Genomic DNA, 15,326 nt, shown 5'->3' on the forward strand with positions numbered 1-15,326 from the left:
CCGTCTCTCCACACTCACTGTCAGACTGAATCGTTAGCTCCGTCTCTCCACACACACTGTCAGACTGAATCGTTAGCTCCGTCTCTCCACACACACTGTCAGACTGAATCGTTAGCTCCGTCTCTCCACACACACTGTCAGACTGAATCATTGCTCCGTCTCTCCACACACACTGTCAGACTGAATCATTGCTCCGTCTCTCCACACACACTGTCAGACTGAATCATTGCTCCGTCTCTCCACACTCACTGTCAGACTGAATCGTTAGCTCCGTCTCTCCACACTCACTGTCGGACTGAATCGTTAGCTCCGTCTCTCCACACACACTGTCAGACTGAATCGTAGCTCCATCTCTCCACACACACTGTCAGACTGAATCGTAGCTCCGTCTCTCCACACACACTGTCAGACTGAATCGTTAGCTCCGTCTCTCCACACACACTGTCAGACTGAATCGTTAGCTCCGTCTCTCCACACTCACTGTCAGACTGAATCGTAGCTCCGTCTCTCCACACACACTGTCAGACTGAATCATTGCTCCGTCTCTCCACAATCACTGTCAGACTGAATCGTTAGCTCCGTCTCTCCACACTCACTGTCAGACTGAATCGTTAGCTCCGTCTCTCCACACACACTGTCAGACTGAATCGTAGCTCCATCTCTCCACACACACTGTCAGACTGAATCGTAGCTCCGTCTCTCCACACTCACTGTCAGACTGAATCGTTAGCTCCGTCTCTCCACACACACTGTCAGACTGAATCGTTAGCTCCGTCTCTCCACGCACACTGTCAGACTGAATCGTTAGCTCCGTCTCTCCACACACACTGTCAGACTGAATTGTTAGCTCCGTCTCTCCACACTCACTGTCAGACTGAATCGTTAGCTCCGTCTCTCCACACACATTGTCAGACTGAATCGTTAGTTCCGTCTCTCCACACACACTGTCAGACTGAATCATTAGCTCCGTCTCTCCACACACACTGTCAGACTGAATCATTAGCTCCGTCTCTCCACACACACTGTCAGACTGAATTGTTAGCTCCGTCTCTCCACACTCACTGTCAGACTGAATCGTTAGCTCCGTCTCTCCACACACGCTGTCAGACTGAATCGTTAGCTCCGTCTCTCCACACACACTGTCAGACTGAATCATTGCTCCGTCTCTCCACACACACTGTCAGACTGAATCGTTAGCTCCGTCTCTCCACACTCACTGTCAGACTGAATCGTTAGCTCCGTCTCTCCACACACACTGTCAGACTGAATCGTTAGCTCCGTCTCTCCACACACACTGTCAGACTGAATCGTTAGCTCCGTCTCTCCACACACACTGCCAGACTGAATCGTTAGCTCCGTCTCTCCACACACACTGTCAGACTGAATCGTTAGCTCCGTCTCCCCACACACACTGTCAGACTGAATCGTTAGCTCCGTCTCTCCACACACACTGTCAGACTGAATCGTTAGCTCCGTCTCCCCACACACACTGTCAGACTGAATCGTAGCTCCGTCTCTCCACACACACTGTCAGACTGAATCATTAGCTCCGTCTCTCCACACTCACTGTCAGACTGAATCGTTAGCTCCGTCTCTCCACACTCACTGTCAGACTGAATCATTGCTCCGTCTCTCCACACTCACTGTCAGACTGAATCGTAGCTCCGTCTCTCCACACACACTGTCAGACTGAATCATTGCTCCGTCTCTCCACACACACTGTCAGACTGAATCGTTAGCTCCGTCTCTCCACACACACTGTCAGACTGAATCGTTAGCTCCGTCTATCCACACACACTGTCAGACTGAATCATTGCTCCGTCTCTCCACACACACTGTCAGACTGAATCGTTAGCTCCGTCTCTCCACACACACTGTCAGACTGAATCGTTAGCTCCGTCTCTCCACACTCACTGTCAGCCTGAATCATTGCTCCGTCTCTCCACACACACTGTCAGACTGAATCGTTAGCTCCGTCTCTCCACACATACTGTCAGACTGAATCGTAGCTCCGTCTCTCCACACTCACTGTCAGACTGAATCATAACTCCGTCTCTCCACACACACTGTCAGACTGAATCGTAGCTCCGTCTCTCCACACTCACTGTCAGACTGAATCATTGCTCCGTCTCTCCACACACACTGTCAGACTGAATCATTGCTCCGTCTCACCACACTCACTGTCAGACTGAATCGTTAGCTCCGTCTCTCCACACTCACTGTCAGACTGAATCGTTAGCTCCGTCTCTCCACACACACTGTCAGACTGAATCGTTAGCTCCGTCTCTCCACACACACTGTCAGACTGAATCGTTAGCTCCGTCTCTCCACACTCACTGTCAGCCTGAATCGTTAGCTCCGTCTCTCCACACACACTGTCAGACTGAATCGTAGCTCCGTCTCTCCACACACACTGTCAGACTGAATCGTTAGCTCCGTCTCTCCACACACACTGTCAGACTGAATCGTTAGCTCCGTCTCTCCACACTCACTGTCAGACTGAATCGTAGCTCCGTCTCTCCACACACACTGTCAGACTGAATCATTGCTCCGTCTCTCCACAATCACTGTCAGACTGAATCGTTAGCTCCGTCTCTCCACACTCACTGTCAGACTGAATCGTTAGCTCCGTCTCTCCACACACACTGTCAGACTGAATCGTAGCTCCATCTCTCCACACACACTGTCAGACTGAATCGTAGCTCCGTCTCTCCACACTCACTGTCAGACTGAATCGTTAGCTCCGTCTCTCCACACACACTGTCAGACTGGATCGTTAGCTCCGTCTCTCCACGCACACTGTCAGACTGAATCGTTAGCTCCGTCTCTCCACACACACTGTCAGACTGAATTGTTAGCTCCGTCTCTCCACACTCACTGTCAGACTGAATCGTTAGCTCCGTCTCTCCACACACATTGTCAGACTGAATCGTTAGTTCCGTCTCTCCACACACACTGTCAGACTGAATCATTGCTCCGTCTCTCCACACACACTGTCAGACTGAATCGTTAGCTCCGTCTCTCCACACTCACTGTCAGACTGAATCGTTAGCTCCGTCTCTCCACACACACTGTCAGACTGAATCGTTAGCTCCGTCTCTCCACACACACTGTCAGACTGAATCGTTAGCTCCGTCTCTCCACACACACTGCCATACTGAATCGTTAGCTCCGTCTCTCCACACACACTGTCAGACTGAATCGTTAGCTCCGTCTCCCCACACACACTGTCAGACTGAATCGTTAGCTCCGTCTCTCCACACACACTGTCAGACTGAATCGTTAGCTCCGTCTCTCCACACACACTGTCAGACTGAATCATTGCTCCGTCTCTCCACACTCACTGTCAGACTGAATCATTGCTCCGTCTCTCCACACTCACTGTCAGACTGAATCGTTAGCTCCGTCTCTCCACACTCACTGTCGGACTGAATCGTTAGCTCCGTCTCTCCACACACACTGTCAGACTGAATCGTAGCTCCGTCTCTCCACACTCACTGTCAGACTGAATCGTTAGCTCCGTCTCTCCACACACACTGTCAGACTGAATCGTTAGCTCCGTCTCTCCACACACACTGTCAGACTGAATCGTTAGCTCCGTCTCCCCACACTCACTGTCAGACTGAATCGTAGCTCCGTCTCTCCACACACACTGTCAGACTGAATCGTTAGCTCCGTCTCTCCACACACACTGTCAGACTGAATCATTGCTCCGTCTCTCCACACACACTGTCAGACTAAATCATTGCTCCGTCTCTCCACACTCACTGTCAGACTGAATCGTTAGCTCCGTCTCTCCACACACACTGTCAGACTGAATCATTGCTCCGTCTCTCCACACACACTGTCAGACTGAATCGTTAGCTCCGTCTCTCCACACTCACTGCCAGACTGAATCGTTAGCTCCGTCTCTCCACACACACTGTCAGACTGAATCGTTAGCTCCGTCTCTCCACACACACTGTCAGGCTGAATCATTGCTCCGTCTCTCCACACACACTGCCAGACTGAATCGTTAGCTCCGTCTCTCCACACACACTGCCAGACTGAATCGTAGCTCCGTCTCTCCACACACACTGTCGGAGTGAATCGTTAGCTCCGTCTCTCCACACTCACTGTCAGACTGAATCGTTAGCTCCGTCTCTCCACACTCACTGTCAGACTGAATCGTTAGCTCCGTCTCTCCACACACACTGTCAGAGTGAATCGTTAGCTCCGTCTCTCCACACTCACTGTCAGACTGAATCGTCAGCTCCGTCTCTCCACACTCACTGTCAGACTGAATTGTTAGCTCCGTCTCTCCACACTCACTGTCAGACTGAATCGTTAGCTCCGTCTCTCCACACACACTGTCAGACTGAATCGTTAGCTCCGTCTCTCCACACACACTGTCAGACTGAATCATTGCTCCGTCTCTCCACACACACTGTCAGACTGAATCATTAGCTCCGTCTCTCCACACACACTGTCAGACTGAATCGTTAGCTCCGTCTCTCCACACACACTGTCAGACTGAATCGTTAGCTCCGTCTCTCCACACTCACTGTCAGACTGAATCATTGCTCCGTCTCTCCACACTCACTGTCAGACTGAATCATTGCTCCGTCTCTCCACACTCACTGTCAGACTGAATCGTTAGCTCCGTCTCTCCACACACACTGTCAGACTGAATCGTTAGCTCCGTCTCTCCACACACACTGTCAGACTGAATCGTTAGCTCCGTCTCTCCACACACACTGTCAGACTGAATCATTGCTCCGTCTCTCCACACACACTGTCAGACTGAATCATTGCTCCGTCTCTCCACACACACTGTCAGACTGAATCATTGCTCCGTCTCTCCACACTCACTGTCAGACTGAATCGTTAGCTCCGTCTCTCCACACTCACTGTCGGACTGAATCGTTAGCTCCGTCTCTCCACACACACTGTCAGACTGAATCGTAGCTCCATCTCTCCACACACACTGTCAGACTGAATCGTAGCTCCGTCTCTCCACACACACTGTCAGACTGAATCGTTAGCTCCGTCTCTCCACACACACTGTCAGACTGAATCGTTAGCTCCGTCTCTCCACACTCACTGTCAGACTGAATCGTAGCTCCGTCTCTCCACACACACTGTCAGACTGAATCATTGCTCCGTCTCTCCACAATCACTGTCAGACTGAATCGTTAGCTCCGTCTCTCCACACTCACTGTCAGACTGAATCGTTAGCTCCGTCTCTCCACACACACTGTCAGACTGAATCGTAGCTCCATCTCTCCACACACACTGTCAGACTGAATCGTAGCTCCGTCTCTCCACACTCACTGTCAGACTGAATCGTTAGCTCCGTCTCTCCACACACACTGTCAGACTGAATCGTTAGCTCCGTCTCTCCACGCACACTGTCAGACTGAATCGTTAGCTCCGTCTCTCCACACACACTGTCAGACTGAATTGTTAGCTCCGTCTCTCCACACTCACTGTCAGACTGAATCGTTAGCTCCGTCTCTCCACACACATTGTCAGACTGAATCGTTAGTTCCGTCTCTCCACACACACTGTCAGACTGAATCATTAGCTCCGTCTCTCCACACACACTGTCAGACTGAATCATTAGCTCCGTCTCTCCACACACACTGTCAGACTGAATTGTTAGCTCCGTCTCTCCACACTCACTGTCAGACTGAATCGTTAGCTCCGTCTCTCCACACACGCTGTCAGACTGAATCGTTAGCTCCGTCTCTCCACACACACTGTCAGACTGAATCATTGCTCCGTCTCTCCACACACACTGTCAGACTGAATCGTTAGCTCCGTCTCTCCACACTCACTGTCAGACTGAATCGTTAGCTCCGTCTCTCCACACACACTGTCAGACTGAATCGTTAGCTCCGTCTCTCCACACACACTGTCAGACTGAATCGTTAGCTCCGTCTCTCCACACACACTGCCAGACTGAATCGTTAGCTCCGTCTCTCCACACACACTGTCAGACTGAATCGTTAGCTCCGTCTCCCCACACACACTGTCAGACTGAATCGTTAGCTCCGTCTCTCCACACACACTGTCAGACTGAATCGTTAGCTCCGTCTCCCCACACACACTGTCAGACTGAATCGTAGCTCCGTCTCTCCACACACACTGTCAGACTGAATCATTAGCTCCGTCTCTCCACACTCACTGTCAGACTGAATCGTTAGCTCCGTCTCTCCACACTCACTGTCAGACTGAATCATTGCTCCGTCTCTCCACACTCACTGTCAGACTGAATCGTAGCTCCGTCTCTCCACACACACTGTCAGACTGAATCATTAGCTCCGTCTCTCCACACTCACTGTCAGACTGAATCGTTAGCTCCGTCTCTCCACACACACTGCCAGACTGAATCGTAGCTCCGTCTCTCCACACTCACTGTCAGACTGAATCGTAGCTCCGTCTCTCCACACACACTGTCAGACTGAATCATTGCTCCGTCTCTCCACACACACTGTCAGACTGAATCGTTAGCTCCGTCTCTCCACACACACTGTCAGACTGAATCGTTAGCTCCGTCTATCCACACACACTGTCAGACTGAATCATTGCTCCGTCTCTCCACACACACTGTCAGACTGAATCGTTAGCTCCGTCTCTCCACACACACTGTCAGACTGAATCGTTAGCTCCGTCTCTCCACACTCACTGTCAGCCTGAATCATTGCTCCGTCTCTCCACACACACTGTCAGACTGAATCGTTAGCTCCGTCTCTCCACACACACTGTCAGACTGAATCGTAGCTCCGTCTCTCCACACTCACTGTCAGACTGAATCATAACTCCGTCTCTCCACACACACTGTCAGACTGAATCGTAGCTCCGTCTCACCACACTCACTGTCAGACTGAATCGTTAGCTCCGTCTCTCCACACTCACTGTCAGACTGAATCGTTAGCTCCGTCTCTCCACACACACTGTCAGACTGAATCGTTAGCTCCGTCTCTCCACACACACTGTCAGACTGAATCGTTAGCTCCGTCTCTCCACACTCACTGTCAGCCTGAATCGTTAGCTCCGTCTCTCCACACACACTGTCAGACTGAATCGTAGCTCCGTCTCTCCACACACACTGTCAGACTGAATCGTTAGCTCCGTCTCTCCACACACACTGTCAGACTGAATCGTTAGCTCCGTCTCTCCACACTCACTGTCAGACTGAATCGTAGCTCCGTCTCTCCACACACACTGTCAGACTGAATCATTGCTCCGTCTCTCCACAATCACTGTCAGACTGAATCGTTAGCTCCGTCTCTCCACACTCACTGTCAGACTGAATCGTTAGCTCCGTCTCTCCACACACACTGTCAGACTGAATCGTAGCTCCATCTCTCCACACACACTGTCAGACTGAATCGTAGCTCCGTCTCTCCACACTCACTGTCAGACTGAATCGTTAGCTCCGTCTCTCCACACACACTGTCAGACTGGATCGTTAGCTCCGTCTCTCCACGCACACTGTCAGACTGAATCGTTAGCTCCGTCTCTTCACACACACTGTCAGACTGAATTGTTAGCTCCGTCTCTCCACACTCACTGTCAGACTGAATCGTTAGCTCCGTCTCTCCACACACATTGTCAGACTGAATCGTTAGTTCCGTCTCTCCACACACACTGTCAGACTGAATCATTGCTCCGTCTCTCCACACACACTGTCAGACTGAATCGTTAGCTCCGTCTCTCCACACTCACTGTCAGACTGAATCGTTAGCTCCGTCTCTCCACACACACTGTCAGACTGAATCGTTAGCTCCGTCTCTCCACACACACTGTCAGACTGAATCGTTAGCTCCGTCTCTCCACACACACTGCCATACTGAATCGTTAGCTCCGTCTCTCCACACACACTGTCAGACTGAATCGTTAGCTCCGTCTCCCCACACACACTGTCAGACTGAATCGTTAGCTCCGTCTCTCCACACACACTGTCAGACTGAATCGTTAGCTCCGTCTCTCCACACACACTGTCAGACTGAATCATTGCTCCGTCTCTCCACACTCACTGTCAGACTGAATCATTGCTCCGTCTCTCCACACTCACTGTCAGACTGAATCGTTAGCTCCGTCTCTCCACACTCACTGTCGGACTGAATCGTTAGCTCCGTCTCTCCACACACACTGTCAGACTGAATCGTTAGCTCCGTCTCTCCACACACACTGTCAGACTGAATCGTAGCTCCATCTCTCCACACACACTGTCAGACTGAATCGTTAGCTCCGTCTCTCCACACTCACTGTCAGACTGAATCGTAGCTCCGTCTCTCCACACACACTGTCAGACTGAATCATTGCTCCGTCTCTCCACAATCACTGTCAGACTGAATCGTTAGCTCCGTCTCTCCACACTCACTGTCAGACTGAATCGTTAGCTCCGTCTCTCCACACACACTGTCAGACTGAATCGTAGCTCCATCTCTCCACACACACTGTCAGACTGAATCGTGAGCTCCGTCTCTCCACACTCACTGTCAGACTGAATCGTTAGCTCCGTCTCTCCACACACACTGTCAGACTGAATCGTTAGCTCCGTCTCTCCACGCACACTGTCAGACTGAATCGTTAGCTCCGTCTCTCCACACACACTGTCAGACTGAATTGTTAGCTCCGTCTCTCCACACTCACTGTCAGACTGAATCGTTAGCTCCGTCTCTCCACACACACTGTCAGACTGAATCGTTAGCTCCGTCTCTCCACACACACTGTCAGACTGAATCGTTAGCTCCGTCTCTCCACACTCACTGTCAGACTGAATCGTTAGCTCCGTCTCTCCACACACATTGTCAGACTGAATCGTTAGTTCCGTCTCTCCACACACACTGTCAGACTGAATCATTGCTCCGTCTCTCCACACTCACTGTCAGACTGAATCATTGCTCCGTCTCTCCACACACACTGTCAGACTGAATCATTGCTCCGTCTCTCCACACACACTGTCAGACTGAATCATTAGCTCCGTCTCTCCACACACACTGTCAGACTGAATTGTTAGCTCCGTCTCTCCACACTCACTGTCAGACTGAATCGTTAGCTCCGTCTCTCCACACACGCTGTCAGACTGAATCGTTAGCTCCGTCTCTCCACACACACTGTCAGACTGAATCATTGCTCCGTCTCTCCACACACACTGTCAGACTGAATCGTTAGCTCCGTCTCTCCACACTCACTGTCAGACTGAATCGTTAGCTCCGTCTCTCCACACACACTGTCAGACTGAATCGTTAGCTCCGTCTCTCCACACACACTGTCAGACTGAATCGTTAGCTCCGTCTCTCCACACACACTGCCAGACTGAATCGTTAGCTCCGTCTCTCCACACACACTGTCAGACTGAATCGTTAGCTCCGTCTCCCCACACACACTGTCAGACTGAATCGTTAGCTCCGTCTCTCCACACACACTGTCAGACTGAATCGTTAGCTCCGTCTCCCCACACACACTGTCAGACTGAATCGTAGCTCCGTCTCTCCACACACACTGTCAGACTGAATCATTAGCTCCGTCTCTCCACACTCACTGTCAGACTGAATCGTTAGCTCCGTCTCTCCACACTCACTGTCAGACTGAATCATTGCTCCGTCTCTCCACACTCACTGTCAGACTGAATCGTAGCTCCGTCTCTCCACACACACTGTCAGACTGAATCATTAGCTCCGTCTCTCCACACTCACTGTCAGACTGAATCGTTAGCTCCGTCTCTCCACACACACTGCCAGACTGAATCGTAGCTCCGTCTCTCCACACTCACTGTCAGACTGAATCGTTAGCTCCGTCTCTCCACACACACTGTCAGACTGAATCGTTAGCTCCGTCTCTCCACACACACTGTCAGACTGAATCGTTAGCTCCGTCTATCCACACACACTGTCAGACTGAATCATTGCTCCGTCTCTCCACACACACTGTCAGACTGAATCGTTAGCTCCGTCTCTCCACACACACTGTCAGACTGAATCGTTAGCTCCGTCTCTCCACACTCACTGTCAGCCTGAATCATTGCTCCGTCTCTCCACACACACTGTCAGACTGAATCGTTAGCTCCGTCTCTCCACACACACTGTCAGACTGAATCGTAGCTCCGTCTCTCCACACTCACTGTCAGACTGAATCATAACTCCGTCTCTCCACACACACTGTCAGACTGAATCGTAGCTCCGTCTCTCCACACTCACTGTCAGACTGAATCATTGCTCCGTCTCTCCACACACACTGTCAGACTGAATCATTGCTCCGTCTCACCACACTCACTGTCAGACTGAATCGTTAGCTCCGTCTCTCCACACTCACTGTCAGACTGAATCGTTAGCTCCGTCTCTCCACACACACTGTCAGACTGAATCGTTAGCTCCGTCTCTCCACACACACTGTCAGACTGAATCGTTTGCTCCGTCTCTCCACACTCACTGTCAGCCTGAATCGTTAGCTCCGTCTCTCCACACACACTGTCAGACTGAATCGTAGCTCCGTCTCTGCACACACACTGTCAGACTGAATCGTTAGCTCCGTCTCTCCACACACACTGTCAGACTGAATCGTTAGCTCCGTCTCTCCACACTCACTGTCAGACTGAATCGTAGCTCCGTCTCTCCACACACACTGTCAGACTGAATCATTGCTCCGTCTCTCCACAATCACTGTCAGACTGAATCGTTAGCTCCGTCTCTCCACACTCACTGTCAGACTGAATCGTTAGCTCCGTCTCTCCACACACACTGTCAGACTGAATCGTAGCTCCATCTCTCCACACACACTGTCAGACTGAATCGTAGCTCCGTCTCTCCACACTCACTGTCAGACTGAATCATAACTCCGTCTCTCCACACACACTGTCAGACTGAATCGTAGCTCCGTCTCTCCACACTCACTGTCAGACTGAATCATTGCTCCGTCTCTCCACACACACTGTCAGACTGAATCATTGCTCCGTCTCACCACACTCACTGTCAGACTGAATCGTTAGCTCCGTCTCTCCACACTCACTGTCAGACTGAATCGTTAGCTCCGTCTCTCCACACACACTGTCAGACTGAATCGTTAGCTCCGTCTCTCCACACACACTGTCAGACTGAATCGTTTGCTCCGTCTCTCCACACTCACTGTCAGCCTGAATCGTTAGCTCCGTCTCTCCACACACACTGTCAGACTGAATCGTAGCTCCGTCTCTGCACACACACTGTCAGACTGAATCGTTAGCTCCGTCTCTCCACACACACTGTCAGACTGAATCGTTAGCTCCGTCTCTCCACACTCACTGTCAGACTGAATCGTAGCTCCGTCTCTCCACACACACTGTCAGACTGAATCATTGCTCCGTCTCTCCACAATCACTGTCAGACTGAATCGTTAGCTCCGTCTCTCCACACTCACTGTCAGACTGAATCGTTAGCTCCGTCTCTCCACACACACTGTCAGACTGAATCGTAGCTCCATCTCTCCACACACACTGTCAGACTGAATCGTAGCTCCGTCTCTCCACACTCACTGTCAGACTGAATCGTTAGCTCCGTCTCTCCACACACACTGTCAGACTGGATCGTTAGCTCCGTCTCTCCACGCACACTGTCAGACTGAATCGTTAGCTCCGTCTCTCCACACACACTGTCAGACTGAATTGTTAGCTCCGTCTCTCCACACTCACTGTCAGACTGAATCGTTAGCTCCGTCTCTCCACACACATTGTCAGACTGAATCGTTAGTTCCGTCTCTCCACACACACTGTCAGACTGAATCATTGCTCCGTCTCTCCACACACACTGTCAGACTGAATCATTAGCTCCGTCTCTCCACACACACTGTCAGACTGAATTGTTAGCTCCGTCTCTCCACACTCACTGTCAGACTGAATCGTTAGCTCCGTCTCTCCACACACGCTGTCAGACTGAATCGTTAGCTCCGTCTCTCCACACACACTGTCAGACTGAATCATTGCTCCGTCTCTCCACACACACTGTCAGACTGAATCGTTAGCTCCGTCTCTCCACACTCACTGTCAGACTGAATCGTTAGCTCCGTCTCTCCACACACACTGTCAGACTGAATCGTTAGCTCCGTCTCTCCACACACACTGTCAGACTGAATCGTTAGCTCCGTCTCTCCACACACACTGCCATACTGAATCGTTAGCTCCGTCTCTCCACACACACTGTCAGACTGAATCGTTAGCTCCGTCTCCCCACACACACTGTCAGACTGAATCGTTAGCTCCGTCTCTCCACACACACTGTCAGACTGAATCGTTAGCTCCGTCTCTCCACACTCACTGTCAGACTGAATCGTTAGCTCCGTCTCTCCACACACACTGTCAGACTGAATCGTTAGCTCCGTCTCTCCACACTCACTGTCAGACTGAATCGTTAGCTCCGTCTCTCCACACACACTGCCAGACTGAATCGTAGCTCCGTCTCTCCACACACACTGTCAGACTGAATCTTTAGCTCCGTCTCTCCACACTCACTGTCAGACTGAATCGTTAGCTCCGTCTCTCCACACACACTGCCAGACTGAATCGTAGCTCCGTCTCTCCACACTCACTGTCAGACTGAATCGTTAGCTCCGTCTCTCCACACACACTGCCAGACTGAATCGTTAGCTCCGTCTCTCCACACTCACTGTCAGACTGAATCGTAGCTCCGTCTCTCCACACTCACTGTCAGACTGAATCGTTAGCTCCGTCTCTCCACACTCACTGTCAGACTGAATCATTGCTCCGTCTCTCCACACTCACTGTCAGACTGAATCGTTAGCTCCGTCTCTCCACACACACTGTCAGACTGAATCGTTAGCTCCGTCTCTCCACACTCACTGTCAGACTGAATCATTGCTCCGTCTCTCCACACACACTGTCAGACTGAATCGTTCGCTCCGTCTCTCCACACTCACTGTCAGACTGAATCGTTAGCTCCGTCTCTCCACACTCACTGTCAGACTGAATCGTTAGCTCCGTCTCTCCACACTCACTGTCAGACTGAATCGTTAGCTCCGTCTCTCCACACACACTGTAAGACTGAATCGTTAGCTCCGTCTCTCCACACACACTGTCAGACTGAATCGTTAGTTCCGTCTCTCCACACTCACTGTCAGACTGAATCGTTAGCTCCGTCTCTCCACACTCACTGTCAGACTGAATCGTTAGCTCCGTCTCTCCACACACACTGTCAGACTGAATCATTGCTCCGTCTCTCCACACACACTGTCAGACTGAATCATTGCTCCGTCTCTCCACACACACTGCCAGACTGAATCGTTAGCTCCGTCTCTCCACACACACTGTCAGACTGAATCGTTAGCTCCGTCTCTCCACACACACTGTCAGACTGAATCATTGCTCCGTCTCTCCACACACACTGCCAGACTGAATCGTTAGCTCCGTCTCTCCACACTCACTGTCAGACTGAATCGTTAGCTCCGTCTCTCCACACACACTGTCAGACTGGCTCAGATTTTTCGCTATTCCCTGTTTCTGATTCAGACTCTGGACTCCGCAGTAATTCGCTTTTGTCTTGTGATAAATTCCTCTTCCAACTTTTTCTTCCTTTGCTGCAATCTCGAGATTTTACCAGCTGAAATGATGAACTTGATTAATTTCCCTGCAGGTCTTGTTGAACATGGACGGAAGTGGGCAGCGATCGCCAAGATGGTTGGCTCCAAGTCAGACGCCCAGTGTAAGAATTTCTACTTCAACTACAAAAGACGCCACCACCTGGATATCCTTCTCCAGCAGCACAGACAGAGCCGGGTAAGATAATAATAATCTTTATTAGTGTCACAAGTAGGCTTACATTAACACTGCAGTGAAGTTACTGTGAAAATCCCCTAGTCGCCACATTCCGACGCCTGCTCGGGTACACAGAGGGAGAATTCAGAATGTCCAATTCACCTAACAGCACGTCTTTCGGGACTTGTGGGAGGAAACCAGAGCGCCCGGAGGAAACCCACGCAGACACGGGGAGAACGTGCAGACTCCGCACAGACAGTGACCCCAGCCGGGAATCGAACCTGGGACCCTGGAGCTGTGAAGCCACAGTGCTAACCAATGTGCCGCCGTGTCGCCGATGCCAACCTGATCGATTCGCTGACTAGGGGGCCTGGCCACCGGCGGCTCGACCGTCCCACTCCACCACCCCCCCCACCCCCAACGCTGCACCCCATAATTCCCAAACATCTGCACCACAGGGTGCTGGTCCATGGGGCAGAGTAAGTTAATAACCCAGCCGCTCCCACCCACTCCCACCCCCACCCACACCCACCCCCACCCACTCCCACACACTCCCACACACTCCCAGCCACTCCCACTCCCACCCACTCCCACCCACTGCCACTCCCACCCACCCCCACCCACTCCCACACACTCCCACCCACTCCCACCCACTCCCACTCCCACCCACACCCACCCCCACCCACTCCCACACACTCCCACACACTCCCAGCCACTCCCACTCCCACCCACTCCCACTCCCACCCACTCCCACACACTCCCACACACTCCCACACACTCCCAGCCACTCCCACTCCCACCCACTCCCACCCACTGCCACTCCCACCCACCCCCACCCACTCCCACACACTCCCACCCACTCCCACCCACTCCCACTCCCACCCACTCCAACCCACTCCCACCCACTCCCACCCACTCCCACTCCCACACACTCCCACTCCCACACACTCCCACCCACTCCCACCCACTCCCACCCACTCCCACCCACTCCCACCCACTCCCACCCCCCACCCACTCCCACCCACTCCCACCCACTCCCACCCACTCCCACCCCCACCCACTCCCACACACTCCCACCCACTCCCACACACTCCCACCCCCACCCACTCCCACACACTCCCACCCCCACCCACTCCCACACACTCCCACCCACTCCCACTCCCACACACTCCCACCCACTCCCACCCCCACCCACTCCCACACACTCCCACCCTCCCCCACCCACTCCCACCCACTCCCACCCACTCCCACCCACTCCCACTCCCACCCACTCCCACCCACTCCCACTCCCACCCACTCCCACCCACTCCCACCCACTCCCACTCCCACCCACTCTCACTCCCATCCACTCCCACCCACTCCCACCCACTCCCACCCACTCCCACTCCCACACACTCCCACCCACCCCCACCCACACCCTCCCCCACCCACTCCCACACACTCCCACCTACTCCCACCCACTCCCACTCCCACCCACTCCCACCCACTCCCACTCCCACACACTCCCACCCACTCCCACCCACTCCCACCCCCACCCACTCCCACACACTCCCACCCACTCCCACACACTCCCACCCCCACCCACTCCCACACA

At 52.5% G+C, this 15,326-nt stretch overlaps 1 protein-coding gene across 9 annotated transcripts in view; it reads left to right on the top strand.

The window, feature by feature from the left end:
• Positions 1 to 15,326, top strand: part of ncor2 (nuclear receptor corepressor 2) — a 1,088,322-nt gene that overhangs the window by 466,590 nt on the left and 606,406 nt on the right. For all 9 annotated transcript variants that reach the window (XM_072510208.1, XM_072510371.1, XM_072510235.1 and 6 more), the window contains one exon: positions 13,611 to 13,753. In XM_072510208.1, coding sequence (XP_072366309.1) covers positions 13,611 to 13,753 — 143 coding nt within the window. The remainder of the gene's footprint in view (positions 1 to 13,610; positions 13,754 to 15,326) is intronic.

This window comes from Scyliorhinus torazame, chromosome 1, assembly GCF_047496885.1.
Source record: "Scyliorhinus torazame isolate Kashiwa2021f chromosome 1, sScyTor2.1, whole genome shotgun sequence".
Lineage (NCBI taxonomy): Eukaryota > Metazoa > Chordata > Chondrichthyes > Carcharhiniformes > Scyliorhinidae > Scyliorhinus > Scyliorhinus torazame.